We start from the raw sequence: 19644 nt of genomic DNA, 5'->3' as shown, positions 1-19644 counted from the left end.
CAAGACTCCGTCTCAAAAAAACAAAAACTGAAAAACACCTTCCCAATTTCTTCACTTCTAGGCCCTGCCAACTCCCTCTGTACTCTCTGCTTCTGTGAGTTTCACCGTTTTGGATTCTCTATACAAGTGAGATCATACAGTATTTGCCTTTTGGTGTCTGGCTTATTTTACTTAGCATAATGTCTTTCCAGTCCATCCATGTTGTTTAAATGGCAGAATTAAATTATTTTTATGACCAAATAATATTTTATTGTGTGTGTAAACCATATTTATCCATCTAGTGTCTAAAAACATTTAGGTTATTGTCATATCTTGGCAATTGTGAATGATACCGTAATAAATATGAGGATGCAGATATTTCTTTGAGATACTGATTTCATTTCCTTTGGTTATATACACAGAACTGGGATTGTTGAATTTTATACTTGTATCTTTTTCTAAGAGCCTTCATACCAATTTTTATAATGACTTCACCAATTTACAACTTTTAAAGTATACAGTACAGGATTTCTGTTTCTTCACATTGTGTGTTTTGTTTTGTTTTGTTTTGTTTTGTTTTGTTTGGGATGGAGTTTTGCTCTTGTTGCCCAGGCTGGAGTGCAATAGCACGATCTCAGCTCACTATGACCTCCACCTCCCCGGTTCAAGCAATTCTCCTGCCTCAGCCTCCCAGGTAGCCAAGATTACAGGCATGTGCCACCATACCCAGCTAATTTTGTATTTTTAGAAGAGACGGGGTTTCACCATGTTGGCCAGGCTGGTCTCAAACTCCTGATCTCAGGTGATCTGCCCGCCTCAGCCTCCTAAAGTGCTGGGATTATAGACATGAGCCACTGCTCTTAGCCCCTTTCTTCACATTATTGTCAAACCGTTATCTCACTTTTTAATATATATGTATTAGTCATCTTAAGTGTGAAGTGATATTTCATCATGGTTTTGATTTGTGATTGCCTGATGATTGGTGATAGCCCTCTGATATATCTGTTGGCATTTGTATGTCTTCATTGGAACAATATCTATTGGGTCTTTTGCCTGTTTTTCAATTTTATTATTAATATTATCATTATTATTGTGTTCCTTTTGATTTCTATGAGTTCCTCATATATCGTTGATATCTACCTTTTATTTGATTTATGGATTGCAAATATTTTCTCCCATCCTGCAGATTTTCTTATTTTATTGTTTTTCTTGCTGTACAGATGCTTTTTAGTTTCATGCAGTCCAACTTGTTAATACTTGCTTTTGTTGCCTATACTTTTGATGTCATATCCAAAAAATCATTACCATAACCAATATCAAGTAGTTTTTAAAATATATTTTCTTTTAAGATTTTTAAGGATTTCTGTCTGGCATTTAAGTCTTTATTTTGAGTTAATTTCTTGGTATCGTGTAAGAAAAAAATGGTCTAATTTCACTTGGATGTAGATATTCTTTTTGCCCAGCATCAATTATTGAAGAGACTATCTTTTGTACACTGTGTATTCTTGACGCCCTTGTTAAAGATTCATTGACCTTATATGCATGGGTTTATATCTGAGATCTCTATTTTGTTCCATTTTTGTATCAGTTTTCGTGTTTATGCCATCCTACTCTTATTACCATAGTTTTCAAATAGAGCTTTAAATCAGAAAGTATGATGCCCCCGGCTTTGTTATTATTTCTCAAGATTGCTTTCACAATTCAGTGTCTTGTAATGCTATATAAATTTTAAAATTTTATTCTATTATTTTTAAAAATGCCATTGTAATTTTGATAGGAAGTTTATTGAATCTCTTGATTGCTTTGGATAATATGGCACTTTACAATAATTAGCCTTCCAATTCATAAACATTGGGTATCTTTACATTTATTTGTTTTTTCTTGTTTCTTTTATCAATATTTTCTTTCCCAATGTAAAGATTTTTCATGTTGCTTAAATTTTTTTGCTAAGAAATTTAGATGTTACTGTAAATGAGTTTTTTTATTAAATGGTTTGTAGTTAGTGTACTAGAACAAAACTGATATTTGTATAACCTTTTATATTCTGCTAATTTACTCAGATTTTTGGTTTATTTCTTAGGCTTTCTACATATAAGATGATGTCATCAACAAACAGCAATATTTTTACTTATTTCTTTTCAGTTCTTATGGCTTTTACAAAATTTTCTTGCCTAATTGTTCTGTCTAGGACTTCCAGGACTATGTTAAAATAGAAGCATTGATAATGGGCACAATATCACTTTGCATTGGTGTCTGTGCATTTGAAGGAGCAAACACCTCTACCAGTTTTTATAAACTGGTTTATACAGGTAAAGATTTTATCCTATTGGGTCCCCAGCTGATGAGATCTTTTCTGGGTTCACAGTAGAGAGATGATATACCTGAGTCCTAAGGTTGTTGCAGGGTCCACAATGGGGTCTATCTTTAGTGGGCTTATTACCAGGGGCTTGTGTGCTTATGAAGTCTGTCTTATTACTTGGCCAACTGAGTTGCCTTCAGCACTTTGATCTGTAGGGCAGACACTTGGCCTAATACCAAGTGTTTGTATGTGTGTCGCTCCCACCCAGTACTTGCAAGGTTTTTACCAGGTCACAGGTCTCCAGGTTGGCAGGACTGGCCATGGAATGTAGCTTAAAGGTCTAGAACTGAGTTATTCACCTGCTTCAGAGACCACAGTAAATGTCAAGGTCTGCAGTTCTGCATCTATGGCCATGAATGAGCATCTGACCCTAGCTCTCTGAATGGGCAGTACCTCTTCTTGACTATGGCTGGGAGGAGTTAATGACAGTTACAGTGTTACTTCAGAATTCTAAGTGCAATCATGTTAAATGGGCCATTTCTTCATCTGTAGCCAAGACCAGCGGTCCTCAAGTTTGCCATCTGAAGGTAAACTTACTTTCTGAAAAAGGCTTTCCTTGGTCTTGTGCTTTTGGCAGGGTATTGCAACTCCCTCCCTGAATCACAAAGCAATCATAAATGTACTTTTTGTGTGACAGGGTCTTGCTCTATGAGCCAGGCTGGTCTCAAACACCTGGCCTGAAGTAATCCTTCTGCCTCACCCTCTCAAATAGCTGGAATTACAAATATGAGCCATGGTGCCTGGCTCTCTCACAAAGGCACTCATGTCCATAGATGGTTGATAAGTTTTTGTTGCTTTGGGAGATATACAAGAAGAGGACCTCCTGTTCCAACAACTTGCTGATTTTATTCTTCCTATATAGTTGCACTTCCATTTAGTTTTCTCTTTGCATTTCAAATTTGTGTGGGATTTTTAAATAAACATATATATTTGGGAAACCTAATGGGGAACCTATGTTCTCAGTAAATCTTATGTGTATTCATGCATGCTTATAAATTATATGTTTCCAATAAATGAACACTTTTATTATTACTTGATGTTCATATTTTCTCTTGTGACAAGTTTGGCTTAAAGTATACTTTGTGAAATATAACAGTTGTTGACATATAATGTACTTTTCCCAATATAATTTTTACCTTTCCAACTGTCATTTGGTTACCATTTGCATGGAATCTTTTTTCTTCCTCCCACTTTTAGTCTATTATGCCAGTCGTCTAAAGTTAGTCTCTTGGAGACAAGACATAGTTTGTGGTTTTTAAAATTTTTTCTAAATCTCTTTATTCAGTCTTCTGATTGGGATGTTTTGTTGATGAATATTTAAATAGCTGTCTAAAACATAATTACTTACTATTGTCATTTATTGTTTTATCGGATTCTTGTAGCCATTTTTTCCTCTTTTTCTCTCTGTCTTCCAGTATGTTTTCTGAGCTTAGTAACATGCTTCTACTCTCTTCTTCTGTGTGTGTTTATATGTATCTCTATAGGTATTTTCTTTGTGGTTGCCATGAGAATTATAAAACCCCCAAAGTTACAACAACATATAATAAACTGGTAATAGCTTAATTTCAGTTGCATACAGAAATTTTTTTTGTTATATTTACCTTAAACTTCATATTATTGATGTCACTAATTATATATTTCATATTATATAGACATCAACAGATGTTTATTATTGTTCTCATGCATTTTTCAAATTGTAGAGCGTAAGTAAAAGTGTTTTCAGCACCATCATTATAAAACTACAGAATTTTGTTTTTGTGTATGTATACATCTTTCCCAGAGAGTTATGTATTTGTATATAATTTTTTGTTTAATGACACATTTTATTTTCAATGGACCGGAGTCCATTTTACATTTTCTATGGGGCAGTTTTACTGGTGATTTAGTTTTTCTGCATTTGGCTATCTTGGAAAGTCTTCATCTTCTCTTAATTGTGAAGGACAGTTTTACTGTTAATAGCATTCTTGCTTGAAAGTTTTTGTTTTTTCTTTCAACACCCTGACTATATCACTTAACTCCCTTTTTCCCTGCAAAGTTTCTGTTGATAAATTCACAGGTAATCCCATAGGAGAATGCTTATAAATGACACATCACTTTTCTCTTGCTGCTTTCAACATCTTATTCCTCTCTGTGATTTCAAAATCTTGCATATAATGTGTCTTCTTATGGGTCTTTTTGTGTTTATTATTGATTTTTTTACATCTTTTGTGTAAACATTTCTGTTATTTTCTTGTATTCTTTAGTCCCACACTTTGTTTCTTGTTATACATTTTATTATTTTGTTGATACTCCCATTTCCTGATTTTATTTAGTTGTCTTTGTTCCCATTTCACTTACTGAGTCATCTGAATTATTTAGATAATTTATACATATTTATTTTCTTAGAATTAATTTTTTATTTAGTTTGTTTCCTTGATTGGACCATGTTACCCTGATAACTTTGCATATGTTGTAATCTTTGGTTCATATTTGGGCATTAATAAAATGCCACCTGTCACACGCTTTATAAGTGGCTTTGTCCTGGAGAAGGCTACTAGCTATTTGCCAGGCTGGAGATCCTTGTAGCCTCTCAAACCTCTTCTTATGATTTGTCTTCTCTGGAATCGTGTGTTTACTGTTCAGCTAAAGAGATTTGTTCATGTTTCTTTGTAAAAACCTGTAATCATGTGCTACACCTGGTGTCTGGCTGTGGCACTATGATCTCTCTGCTGCAGTAACAATTATTTACCTTTTTCTTAGCAGACCAAAGCTGTCATTCAAAGCATACCACCATTTCTTTCAACAGTCTTTGTTATGGGAGACAGAAACCAGTCTTTGGAAAGCCCCTAAAAGCCAGAAGTATGGGCACATGTGCAATGTTTTGTTTTTCTGTTTTTTTGCTTTGAGGGAGAAGCCAGGAGTTTGAAGTTTACTCTTAAAGACACCATGCTATATTGGGGTGGAGGAAAGGTTTTATGTATAAATGTAACAAACTTTACTTTCTATTCTATGTGGATTTTGCAATTGTGCTCACCTAGGGTGTTGCAAACTCAACTAGATTTTAGTTTTCAGAAAGGCATTTTTGTCAATATATTTTTGTTAAGTTTATATGTTCAAAAAGGAATCAGGGCCTGTGGTATTTTATTATGCCATCTTGTTAATGTCTTTGATATAATATTTATTAGATTTGTAAAGTGTATTTACTGGAGATTAGTAAGCAGAATAACTTTTTATTTTTATTTCTTTCAGCTATTTTATCTTATTCCATTCAAGACCTTTTGCCAGAGCAGGTTATGAAAGATTTATGCCAAAAAGTGACACTGACAAGACATAGAAGCTGGGGCCTTGACAATTTGCACTTAGTGAAAGACTGGAGAACTGTGAATGAGGATAAGGGGCAGAAAGAATGTTATAATAGACTTACTCAGTGTTCATCAACTGAAAGCAAAATCTTTCAATGTATTGAATGTGGCAAAAATTTTAGCCGGAGGTCAATCCTTACTGAACATAAGAGAATTCATACTGGAGAGAAACCATACAAATGTGAAGAATGTGGCAAAGTTTTCAATCGATGTTCAAACCTAACCAAACATAAAAGAATTCATACTGGAGGAAAAACCCTACAAATGTGATGAATGTGGCAAAGTTTTTAATTGGTGGTCACAACTAACTAACCATAAGAAAATTCATAGTGGAGAGAAACCCTACAAATGTGATGAATGTGGCAAAGTTTTCAATGAGTGCTCACACCTAACTAGACATAGGAGAATACATACTGGAGAGAAACCCTACAAATGTGAAGAATGTGGCAAAACCTTTACACAGTTTGCAAGCCTTACTCGTCATAAAAGAATTCATACTGGAGAAAAACCCTACCAATGCGAAGAATGTGGCAAAACTTTTAATCGGTGTTCACATCTAAGTAGCCATAAGAGAATTCATACTGGAGAGAAACCCTACAAATGTGAAGAGTGTGGCAGAACCTTTACTCAATTCTCAAACCTCACTCAGCATAAAAGAATTCATACTGGAGAGAAACCCTACAAATGCAAAGAATGTAGCAAAGCATTTAACAAGTTCTCAAGCCTTACTCAACATAAGAGAATTCATACTGGAATGAAACCCTACAAATGTGAAGAATGTGGCAAAGTTTTTAAACAGTGCTCACACCTAACTAGCCATAAGAGAATTCATACTGGAGAGAAACCCTACAAATGTAAAGAATGTGGCAAAGCTTTTTACCAGTCCTCAATCCTTAGTAAGCATAAGAGAATTCATACTGAAGAGAAACCCTACAAATGTGAAGAATGTGGCAAAGCCTTTAACCAGTTCTCAAGCCTTACTCGTCATAAAAGAATTCATACTGGAGAGAAACCCTACACATGTAAAGAATGTGGAAAAGGGTTTTACCAATCCTCAATCCATAGTAAGTATAAGAGAACTTATACTGGAGAGGAACCTGACAAATGTGAAAAATGTGGCAGTCTTTAAAAACTGCTTACATTATACATGGCTTCAGTAATTTCATACTGAATAAAAGTGGTATGAGCATCATGACTGTTTAAGGATGTTTCACAAAATGTAAGCTTCATGGTGCACAACACTATACTGAATGAAATGTATAAATATAGAATATTACAATACCTTTGTTTATTTCAAAGATCATCCTGTAAATAGAATCTGTACCAGAGGAAACCCCTTAAACAATTATTCAGACTTTCTTCAACTTTAGAGGATTTTATGGGGGAAAAAACCTCCTACAAATGTGGAAAAACATTTTTTCAAGATATATACCTTAGAAAACACCAGAGTTTATAGTATAGTAGAATATATTTTACAGATACAGTGAATACAAATAAATGTCCAAAATTAAGTCTAAATAAAACATAATTTACTATAGAAAGTACTAAGGCACTAACAGTTTCAGATGTTACTTTAAAGCAGTGTTGATTGTCAAGAATAATTCAAAGTTTAAATAGATAATTTAGTTGTATGTAAATTTAAATGAATTGGGGGGAGGGGGGAGGGATTGCATTGGGAGTTATACCTGATGTAAATGACGAGTTGATGGGTGCTGACGAGTTGATGGGTGCAGCACACCAACATGGCACAAGTATACATATGTAACAAACCTGCACGTTATGCACATGTACCCTAGAACTTAAAGTATAATAATAAATAAATAAATAAATAAAAGAAGGTAGTTTTTCATGTCAGAGTCTGGGTGAAAAAATCACAGGGAAAGGCTTTGATTCATCTAACTTGGGTCAGATTTGCACTAGATCAATCAACTAGAGCTAAGGAGGCAGAGACAGGATGTAATATGGAAGCCCTCTCAGAATCATATGGTGTCAAGAGGAATAAGTCTCTTCAATGAGGGATAAAATGCCTAAGAGATCAAACAACAGCAATAGTTATTCTACTACATTGATAACTTTAATATAAGAGGTTATAATTTACTTACTATGGATTCAAATTTGTGTTTTAGGAAGATGTTTTATATTTTTTACTAATTATGTGTACATCCTTGTGTACTACTTCCTATTCTGGGAGATGGTTGGATGATGACAATCTTAGTGGGGTGCTAAGATCCTAGTATGTGGCTGTAGAAATTATTACTTACGTGGGACTTAACTTGGACATGATTGTTCATGTATGCTAGTGCAACAAAAATATGGTATAGCATAGTGAAGTTGATGTAGAGATATGTAAGGTAAGAAATTTCCAGACAGAATGAAATGCTTGAGCAAAGGAGCAGAAGTCTGATACTAACTTTTTTTAAGTGTATTGTTAAAACATGGTGAGAATGAACTGGAGAGAGTTGCTTGCAGGAAGCTATGTGCTTGAAAACTCTAAGTAACAGATTGAGAAGTGTGGATTTTATCTTTTGGCAAGAAAGGTAAATTAGAAATTTAAAAGCTATAGAAAGTTATATTCATATTTGTGTTTTGGAAAACAACTCCAGCAGGAGTGTGTGAAGTTAATCAGAGGAGCAAGAAACCAGTTAGAAAACAATTGTATAAGTCAATTATAAATATTCCAGAAAAAGGGGTTAGTTATTTCTCAATTTGAGGAGGCATTGAAAGAAAGTATCAGTAGAATCTGCAGTAAAATGAGAGTTAAGAAAGAGGGAATAGCCAAAACTGAGGGAGACGTTGAGTGTATGAGTATGAACAGCATGCCAAGAGGTTAGTAATAGCTAGACACTGATAACATGAAAGCAATGTAATGTGAATGCAAAGTCTTTGTTATTTTTAGAATATGTATGAAAGATATTTGAAACAATCCAATAATTTAAAATTTTTCAAAGGATAAAAATGCCTAAAATGCATACAAAAATAATCTATAGAACTTAGAAAGGAAGTAAGATAGGAAGAATTGAGTCACATGGCCTAGGAGTAATGAGTGATAGATAATACCATATACTCCACCTTTCAATGACTTTTTTAGTTGCTCTTAAACAAAGACAAAAATAAATAAAGATAAGAATACATGGTCCAAGACTCACCAAGAAAATCAAGAGTACAGATTATGACACCAAGTTACTTTTTTCTTTTTTGCAGATTACAGGGTCTGTTTGATTCAATAAGCATCACCACACACCCTACATCTACAGCCCAATTTTCTGCCTAAACGAGATCCAACTTGCCTATTTACAGTTCACTGGACTTAGTTAAAACTCTAATAATAATTGTTCAAATGATTTAACTTCCTGATATAACCAGAAACTCTTCTGCAATAGCCCAGAATTAAAATATCTTTTGGCCCTGGCTTGTAACATTGATCAAGATGTAAATAGGTCACAGCTTGTATTTGTTCAGGATATGATTCTGTCTGCAATTTTTTCTGAAGTCAAAAATATAAATTAATTAGGAGTAAATTTTCTCTAAATATTGGAAACTATTTTTGGCTTACATGTAATGAAAATAAGTTAATAATAAACTGTAACAGAATGGTAAAAAAAAAAAAATTTAAATGAATCAAGAGATGATGTCTTTTTGAAGTAGTTACATTCATGTTATACTTTTTCGTATTAAAAGTTTTTTATTTTTATTATATATTTTAATATTGACGTAATTCAAATCTCAAATAACTTGATTTTGTTATATTTATTGTTTATGTTAAAGCATGTGGTCATTTGTTGCTGCATAAGAGCTATGAGAAGGTCTTCTATATTAGATGACCATCATTTATATGCTTTTTCATGAGTGATTAAGGGTGCTGAAATGTAACATTTATAAGGAAAATATAAGTAGAAATGCTTTTTGTTGATGTATAACAGTGTTTTAAGTAACACATTAGGTATTCAGAGAAGTATTTTGCATTATAGTAATAGAGAAATATTTTGAATTTTAGTAGTAAATTGTTTTATGAGTTGCACATTAAGGTAATAAAATATAGTAGCTTTTGAAATGTTATTTTTAGAATGCAGTTTCTTTTAATAAAACAAAATGATTTTTAATGTGTTAAGAATATTTTACATTGAATGAAGTACATCTTGCCACAATAATTAACCTATACCACTTTACCCAAAGTTGTAGGTAACAGATAGTAACAATACACTACTGGGTAACAGTGAAAGGATACCTCTAGTAGTCTCTTTTCCCAGTGGCTTTTAATTTCAAACAACTTGGGAAATTTTTTTAATATGATATGCTTTGGGTTTTTTGTACCTTACCTCATGTTGAAATGTGTTTCCCCATGGTGAAGGCGGGGTCTAGTGGAAGGTGTTTAGGTCATGGGTGTAGATTCCTCAGAATAGATTGATGTTCTTTCCACTGCAGTTAGTGAGTCCTCTGTCAGTTTGTGTGAAAGCTGGTTGTTAAAAAAAGAAAAAAAAAAAAAAAAAGCTGATATTCCTCTTGCTTTGTCTTTTGCCATGATACTCCTTTGCCTTTTATCATGAGTAAAAGCTCCCTGCGGCCTCATCAGAAGTTAAGCAGATGCTGATGTCGTGTTTGTATAGCCAACAGAACTGAGGCTAATAAACCTCTTTTTAATTTGCCAGTGTTAAGTATCCCCTTTTAGCAGCACAAAATGGATTAACATACCATAGGTTATATTTTAATTTTTTTCTTTTGTAAATATTGGACAATGATACTCTTATATAATCTTCAGTATAACCATTATAATTGCCCACTATGATGATGATTATAAAGGAGTATAATGAAAAGCCATGTATTCTGAATCCTGAATGACTATTTACAAAATGTCATACTACATTTTTCTTTGAGCCTGTGACTTCTCTGGCCTGTAAAAACACATACATACATTTAGTTTTGATTAACGTGGAGTTAATTTTATAAGTCTATCACTCTAAACATAAGTGTTAACTTTAAGAGAATTATGGAGCATGTAATTGTGTTTGAGTATAGGTGTGTACTTTTTTGAGAGTAAAACAAAAATATTGGATACTAGCAAACTAGGAATCTCAAAGATTCTGAAAGTAAATATTTATTCTCTGCTTTGTATTGAATTTACTTCTGAAAAATCTTATGGCTCCTGGCTCAGAATCTTCTCATGCAGATCCTGTTTTTTTCTTGTCTGTTGACCATCCTAAACCTAATATATAGTTTTCTCATTCCAAAGTTCATGAAATTTTCTCTATATTCCTGAGAAATTCCAAGAATAACCTTCATAAAATTTATTAATGTTCACAAGATAATTTTAAGATGTAATTCTACAATGTGTGTGTTGCTACAGTTTATTTAATGAGTACATTCTATTTTTGTATTTCAATTGGAGAACCTTATTTCAGACAATTTTTACTTGGTTTTTGTTTCCATTTTAATATTTTACATAATTGAATTTATTTAGTTTTTCGAGCCAATTTGTTTATATGTGCACTGGGAAGGCTTCATAATTCACAAAGTTGTTTTGACATATAAATGAGGTGAACAAACACAGGAACGTGCTAGGTTTCCTGGGGGTATAATAGATGCTCTATAATTAGCAGCAAATACTCTTGTTGAAGTCACTTTTTGGCTACAAGTAAGAGATTAGAAATATTCAGCATGAAGAGATGGCATTAACTCTGCATGTAAAGAAAACACATGTATACCCAGGGTGTACAACTGCCTCTGAAATTAAGAGGAATTGTGTTTATTTCATAGTTATCTCCAGTACTTCACTATTATTTTATTTTCACCCCCATCTATGTGTCAGTCATAGCCCTTTCCCTTCTTTGCTTATTATGGCTACAGATTTCTCACTGTTCTCTGCAGCCCATGTAATTTCATACAGTATTTTGTAGGATGTGATAAGAAATTTGAAATTTTTAATATAGTGAAAAATTGGATTTAACTGGAGAGTTTGAGGACATTTTTAAGTTATAAATGCACCATTTGAATAATTTAATTGGCATAATTGGGATGTACTCTACACAGTTTATAGGATTAAATTAGTGAGTTAGTAATGTTTGTATGAAAGAAATGTTATTAGATTCTACCACAAAATGTGGTAAACATGAAATCAGTTAGAATAGGTAAAGCATTAATAATGGTAGGCTATATATCATAATCACTATATAAAGAAACATCAGAATTTGGAAACCCCTTAAGCAAAAATATATCTTAGAAATCTTAAGGACACTTAATGGCAAGCAAAAAAGTTTAAATTTAGTTTTTTATAAATTACATATAGCACACTTTATGTGTACATGTAGAATTTTTTAGTTTTTAGTGTTTATGTAATATATTAGACAATAATAAACATTTACATTTATGTTTACATTTACATTTAATTTTTTGAATTTAATTTAAATTTTTAAATGCTTCTGTGGATTTAAAATTTGGAATAATCTTTTCTTCCCCATTGATACTGGAATCTTGGGAAGTTTCTTACTCATATCACAGTATGTTTTATTTAAATGGGTGCAGCTTACATTGCAGAGTTTATATAAATAATCACATAACTCGCCAATTCCTTAGTCATTTTCTGTATTAAAAAACTCAGAGATCTAGAGAGCTTTTGGATTGAAGTATTTCCTTGGTGATTTTGAATGCAAACCTGATTTCTGTGTTCACACCATGGCCAGAGATGGGACTGTTAGCACCACCTGCTTCTTTAATGTCATCCATATGATTAGCATCAGCACCAGAAACTCCAGGTGTCCCAAACTTAAAGTGAAAGCCATAGAGTTCATTGGTGACTCCCATGTTCTGTGCTGGTTCTAGAACATGCTGGTGAATATTAGAGTTTCTATGCTTATGGCTGATAAGTGGACATTTTTAAAAATCATAAAAACTGTATTTTCTATATAGTTCAGCTAAGTTTAAAAAGATGCAGACTTGGTATTTGGAGCATTGTTTTCGCTCCATGATGTGTTTAAAAATTATTTTTAAATTGGCAAAATTATATATATACATATATACATAATGATATATGTATATATAAAATTAAATATGTATATATGTAATTATAATTACATATATACACATAATTATATATATACATATAACACATGATGTTTGAAATGCTTGATTCTAGCTAATTAAAAACGCTTTACCTCAATGGTTATTTTTATTGTGAGAATGCTCAACACTGTCTTGGCACTTTAAAAAAAAATACAATATATTCTCAATAACTGTAGTCATTCTGCACTACAATAGGTCTCTTGAACTAATTCCTCCTAGCTTAACAGGCGTTGTTTATCATTTAACAGATAATTCTCTAAGCCCCTTTCTCCTAAAACTTCAGCATCTCTTAACCTTCTTTCTAGTCTCTAATGAGATCAACTTGTTTAGATTCCACATGAGTGAGACTGTGAGGTATTCGTCTTTCTGTGTTCTGCTCCATTGGTCTATTTATCTGTTTTTAATGCCAGTATTGGACTGTTTTAGTTACTGTAGCTTTCAGTATTATTCAACTGTCAAGTAGTACAATGCTTCCAGCTTTCAGAATCTTTTGCTCTACTATATGAATTTTAGGTTTTTTTGTTTTTGTGAAAAATTCTATTGATATTTTATAGACATTATGTTAAATATATACATCATTTTGTGTAACATAGACTTTTTAGCAATATTAATTTGGCCAATTATGAATAAGGGATAACTTTTCATTTATTTGTGTTTAATTTTATACCTCAATTTTCTTCAGCTTTTAATATAGAGATCTTTAACATTTTTGAATAATTTTATTGGGAAGTAAACTTTTTGTAACTATTACAGGTGTCAATTGTTTTCTTTATTTCTTTTTCAGATAGTTTGTTGTTAGTATATAGAAATGCTACTCACTCTTATATCTTGATTTTGTATCCTGCAACTTTAGTGAATTTATTCTAAGTGTTTTTAAAGTTTTCTATTCATAAGACTATGATATCTGCAAACAGGGATAATTATTTTCTTTCTTTCCAATTTGGCTGACTTTGGTTTTGTTCTCTAATTGCTCTGGCTTGGAAATTCAGTAGCATGTTAAATAAGAGTGATGAAATTAGGTATCTTTGCCTTACTATCGATCTACTGTCTTTGCCACTTTAAAAAAAGGCTTACAACTTTTGAAGGTTTATCATGATGTCAGATATCCATTTGTCATATATGGCCTTTATTGGCTTGAGGTATGTATGTTCTATATGTAATTTCTTTTGAGATTTTGTCATAAAGTAATGTTGAATTTTCTAAAATTCTTTTTCTGCATTCACTTAAAAGTTATAATTTGTTCTGAGATCCTTCATCTTTGTCAGAATCTAGGAGGATGCATCTATACCTAGAGGAGGACACGAAGGCATCATGTTACATTCTCGTGACATATAATGTCTACTGCTGATAATGTCTACTGTGAGTTTCTGACTCCCCAAATGAAATTGAGGCCCAGAAACTCTCAACTGCTTTGTTCATTGAATAATGCCAAGTGTCTGGAAATGTGACTGTTCAGATTAGATGCTTAATGTGTGTGTGTTGACTAAATAAATCTCAACCAGAACCGTCTCAGATATTTTATTAAACGTGGGACCTTTTTTTTTTTTTACCAGCAGGGGACCCCTGTTTTGCCTATGTCAAGAACAAAGACTAGGCAAAAGAAATGTCAAACTGCATTTACAAATGCAAAAATGGACTTGCTTTTGATATGGTTTTCCCAACAATAAGGGACATGAGTCATTGGGGCATGTTACAGAGAGTTTCAGTAAAATTCAGAAAAAAATAATAAATATGAACAGCCACAGCATGTGCAGAAGCCTTTTTATGGAGCCAGGCATGGTTGACCTGCTTTCCATGTCTCAAGACATTAGTCCCTACAAGAACCCTATGAGGTTTATCTTCTTTTCGCCCATTTTCAGAAAAGAAAAGTTCAGCTCAGAGAGCTGCAGGAACATTGGGGACATCTCCAAGACACAGCCAATAGGTGGCAGTCATCAGTGTGTCTTGGAAGGGACAAACATTGAGCTTCTGAACAGCTACTCCAGGAACTATGGTGCTATGGTGAAGTCCTGGTTAGGAGCCTAGGAAAATGGTGAAGGAAAAGATGGTGCCAGCCTGCAAAGCTGAAGTCAGGAACTCCACCAACATCTCCCTTCTCCCTAGCCTGGTGGTCCACATCATGCAGATTTACTCTAGATTCAGCTTAGACTCATTTTTATACTACGCAGGGGACAAGGAGGGAACTACAGTCAGTAATAGCAGCATGAGCCTCAGGTGTTTTGGGGATTTAAATTCAGACCAGGAAATTCCAGTACATCAGTGCATGTGGAGGGCGTGAGTATTTATGGAGAAGGTTCTAGGCTTCCAAAGTAAAACTGGATGTGGAGGTTGGGGATTGATTCAAACATTAATACTTTCAAGACATTTTTATGGTATTTGTCAGCTGTGGAGCAACAGCACACATCTGTATTAATAGCCTGTATTAAGAGACTACTGTGAATCCTGAAAAACATACTCATTGTAGAGATGAGAAAACACAGGCTTTTGCACATCAAATGGCTACTCAAAGCATGTGGTTCAGAATTGAGAACGTGCAGAGTGAGAGTGGTATGAATTTTCTTGTAAGCTACCCGAAGTTCTGTTTGCTGTCATGTGGAGGAAAAGAGCCTTGGAGAAGTTTTATTTTTTTCTTTGTTTGGAAAGAATACATAGAGCAAGACGATTTACAATAACCCTTTTGACCTAACGCATATACTTGTTTTCTTTAAGGGGAGTCTTAAGAAACAGCTACAGCAGTTTCTCACCTGGCAAAGAGAAAAAGGCTGGGAAACTGCAGGGCCAATAATGGAAGCAGATGATGCAGGGAAGAGAAACCCCAAATAAATATTAAATAACTAAAAGGTGACTCAAACTTATCTGTTAAACAACTGGAAATGCAAGGAATTACATGAATTTCTTTGTCACACAGACACCAGATTGGCAAAAAATTAAGTCTTAACATTCAAGGGAGGCTGGATGTAGGGAACCAGCGATATTGAGAGACGGCTGGGGACATTATACTTGCCACAGCCCTTTTGGAAAGTAATCTGGCTATACCTATTAAAGTTTTACCCATGCATATTCTTTTACCAGGTTACCCCTTTCTGCAGGTGATTACTATATATTATGGGCTGAATTGCATTTTCTCCCAAAAATGTATGTGTTCACATGTTTTAATAGCCAGTGACTCAGAATGGGAGTATATTTGGACATATGATTTTTATAGAGGTAATTAAGGTTAAGTGAGTTTATTGGAGTGAGCCCTAATGCAATATGACTGGGGTCTTTGTAAGAAGTGATGGTAAAGGTACAGAAACAGAAGATCCTGTGAACACAGCAATGGAATACAGCCATCTACAAGTCAAGGAAAATGGCCTCAGAAAAAAACACCCCAGCCAAAGCTTGACATCAGACTCCTAGCCTCCAGAATTGTGAGAAAAAAAATCTGTTATTAAAGCCTTGAGTTTGTGATGCTGTGTTATGACAGCGTAGCAAACCGTTACAGTCTGTTAGGACACATACGAAATGTTTCCTGCAGCACGACTGAAGTGGAAATAAAATTTCTTCATGCCAGGTTCCACCAGCATTGAAAGGCTGAGCCACTGTGGGAAACAGCTTTGATTATGAAATAACATAAAGACATGATATCAAGACATGTAAGGGCAGAGCTCCTGCCCTGATGGGACTGTAGGCATGAGTTCTCTGAGATGACACATTGCAGAGAAATGCATAGGATACCTTAACCTTTTTGGGTTAACCCCCAGCTCCCCTTTTGTAAACACTTCCCTCATAAAAGTACTGGTGTGTAAGGTATAGAGAAGGTCTGGTAGGGCAGTGGAGCTGCCTGCTATAAGAGATACCTGGGTGCAGTTATTTAATAAAAACAGCAACATGCAAAGATACTCATGGCCTAGTGTGAAGTAAAAGCAACAGAAAAATGTCTTCTCTGATATTCCTATAAGTATGTGAACAGGGATTTGTGCCTAACAATTTGCCATTTAGGATTCATGAAAGCCAGACTCCTTTGGGAAAGAATGGTGAGTTACCCTAGTGGGAAAGCCCTAGGACAGATCCCAGGGTGCCTACATATTTGGGTCTTGGTCCTGGGCCCACTTTTGTCTCTTCTGATCCCTGTCTGCAAAGACCTCTCTGTGCCCACTCCCACCCAAGCCCAGAGCTAGATATGGTTGGTGGCATGGTATACCTGCCCTTCATCCAAAGAGATGGAGTAGCTGGACCCATCAAACAGCTTTTTATTGATCTCCTGCATGGAGCTCTGCAAAGAGAGTGCCTTGCAGCTAGACCAGGGGGCATCAGTGGTTGCCTGGTTGTCATCACAGGGGAACACTTCCATTAAAAGTTCTCCAAAGGTTGAGGCTTCATTGAGCCATGATTACACAGCTGCACTTCAGCCTACAAGACAAAAGTGAGACCCTATATAAAAAACAAAAGTAATTATCCCTATATCAGGCATAAAAGAGAATTCCCATAGACCTTCAGCCAGGGAGGAAACCAGATCACGGTTTGAAGTCTTGGGGTTCACATCCAAGAAGACAAAATTTTTTTTCAACACTCACCTCCCCGTCCTGTCATGCCCTGGGGTATGAACCTGACCAACTCACTAAGGCCAGAAATAGCCTCCTCAGCACTTGCTTTCCCCAACACATGGTGTCAGAAAGACATGTGAGTCTTACTTAATAGGATCACAGGTGAGGCCTCACCTGCATAGGCCTCTCCTGAGATGCCCTTTGTTACCTTTGCATGCCCTCTGCCAAATGGCCAGAGACATCAGTGGTGACAGTTGAGCCAATTCCTGCATTGTTGAAAAGCGTTCTCACGTCAGGCCTTACTAAATCAAGAGCCTTGGAAAGTCAGGATATAGCAAAAGAACATCTTGCTCTCTTGAGCATTTCCTACTGAGTGAGTTGACTACTGGGGCTGTCTCTAGAATGTAGGTGCCTGGTTACCAGGGTTCTAAGTTATCTTGGGGTCTGTCACTGAGAAAGTAAGGTCACTTCAGGGTTCTATCCCCAAGACCCCTTCCTTCCATAAGACCTACCCAAAGGCCCTACTGGGATACTGATTTCTCATGCTCCCCACCATGTCAACTCCTTGCCTGTACACAGTTATGCAAGCACAGCCTCTCAGTCCCCTACAGAGACTGGATGCAGTCAGGGCCCCAGGTTTGTGGTGACATAGCTGGATCAGAACTACTTTTTTCTAACCAGTTCTGTGAACCTAGAAGTCATTGTGTATTTTGGTGCCTACCCAGCCTCCTAACCTACGCAATGGGGATTATACCAGCATCTTCTAGAAAATGCATCAGGTACAAATGAGACAAAACTCATGGCATAGTGTCACATGAAGATAATGCACAAATTTAGAGATGAATTACAAGAATGGGTGGGAGGTAGCATGGAATACAACTCAGACCTGGGACCAGCAGTGTAGTTTTGGAAAGTCACTTCTCTGGGCCTCATTTTTCATTCTGAATTAGTAAGAGGGTAAAATCCAAATATTGCCATCTTCCTACTAATTACACATTCCAGTGACTTTCCATTATATGTAAAATCAGACCCTTGTGCTGCATATCATGTGGTGTGCAGCATCCACAAAAACTCAGAGCACTGTGAGACTAATGACTTACTTCTGACCAACAGAATTCAACAAAGACAATGGGATATCACTTCTATTTCACCTCAGGCTGGAGACCAGAGTCTGGTATAATTGGGCTTTGGTGAGGGCTTTCAAGTTGTAGGCTGGAGACTTAAGGTTGTACACTTACCTGGCAAAGAGAGTAAGAGAGAGCTCTTTAAGAATTATTTCATAAAGCCAGTAAATCCAATTATGTGGGCTTCAGCCTTAGAATATAATTGCCTCCCATTTCCTCAGCTTTAAGATGTCAAAATATGAATTAGACAGTTATATCATGACTAAGCCTGAGCATATTTTATGTATATAAAGCTATTAACATTTTTTGTGAACTAAAACATATCTTTTGCCAATTTTTCTATTTTGTAGATATCTTTTTCTAGTTAATAATCTTGTGATTATTATTTAATCCAGGGTCCCATTATCCTCTAGGCAACTGCTCTCTCCTGGGAGGGTGTGCCTGGTCAGGTTTGCCTCACCTTTTGTAGCTCCCTTATCCTGTATGCCATTTGGCTGTGGTTTTCTTCTTCAATCCAATCCTATCTATATTTCATGTTTTAATGATTTTTCCTGACTTCTAGTTCAGTGAGGATACACCTTGTATTTCAGAGTGAGTGATTCTTTCTAAGAATTTGTGGTAAAGAAAGATTGCCACAGATGACCTGTCAGCCATCTTAAATCAGAAGATCAGAAATTATCTGTTGTAGATTGCACTATTAAGTCAGATACTTCTGAAATGGTAAATGCTTCTCTTTGGCAAGAGAGAACACAGGAATATTGGAGGGTTTGCCTCATTAATGTATACTCATCTTGGCATAACTGTGCTAGACTGATTATTAAGCTAAAGAGGGTAAACAAAAAAGGGAGCCCAAAAAGGTAAAAAGTCTATCTTCAAATTTATCACTGACAGTATTATCTAATGGAATTTTACTAAAGGCCCCATCCTGGCTTTTGAGCTGCATTAATCTATTGTGCCTGGATACTATTTACATATTCATATCTGAGTCATTTTTTATAAAAGTTGTGAAAGTTCTGTAGTCACCGTTCACTAATGAATCCTCTGAGAACTAAACTGTTATTTAACAAGCTTAACTGAGGTAACTGGAATCAAACAGGCCATAAATTACACAGGGCAGCCTTGGCTTGTGGCTTAGGGGAAATATTTTTCTAAGTTTCTTATGCTCAGTGACAGATATGTGCCCTTGCAACTTCTCCTTGAGGAGGCCTTGCTGCAGTTGGACAGGGGATATCCTGCTCATGAACTGCGGGGTTGAAAAGCAA

At 35.2% G+C, this 19644-nt stretch overlaps 2 protein-coding genes across 2 annotated transcripts in view; both read left to right on the top strand.

Moving 5' to 3' along the window:
- The window catches only part of LOC101002059 (protein ZNF738), a 94120-nt gene extending 92807 nt beyond the window's left edge, over positions 1 to 1313 (top strand). The window contains 3 exon segments of the mRNA XM_031655138.1: positions 565 to 688; positions 691 to 715; positions 718 to 1313. Coding sequence (XP_031510998.1) covers positions 565 to 688; positions 691 to 715; positions 718 to 785 — 217 coding nt within the window. The 3' untranslated portion in view covers positions 786 to 1313.
- A 4589-nt stretch (positions 1314 to 5902) lies between these two features.
- Positions 5903 to 14253, top strand: ZNF678 (zinc finger protein 678; the record flags this gene model as incomplete). The annotated part of the gene is made up of 2 exons (XM_031655143.1): positions 5903 to 6743; positions 13998 to 14253. Coding segments are annotated over 2 exons (924 nt in total), but the record flags the coding sequence as incomplete, so codon positions are not given.
- Positions 14254 to 19644: the final 5391 nt, after the last annotated feature.

Source organism: Papio anubis, chromosome 1, assembly GCF_008728515.1.
Source record: "Papio anubis isolate 15944 chromosome 1, Panubis1.0, whole genome shotgun sequence".
Taxonomy (NCBI): domain Eukaryota; kingdom Metazoa; phylum Chordata; class Mammalia; order Primates; family Cercopithecidae; genus Papio; species Papio anubis.
The sequence above is the reverse complement of the archived record's forward strand: the minus strand, read 5'-3'. Positions and strand labels throughout refer to the sequence as shown.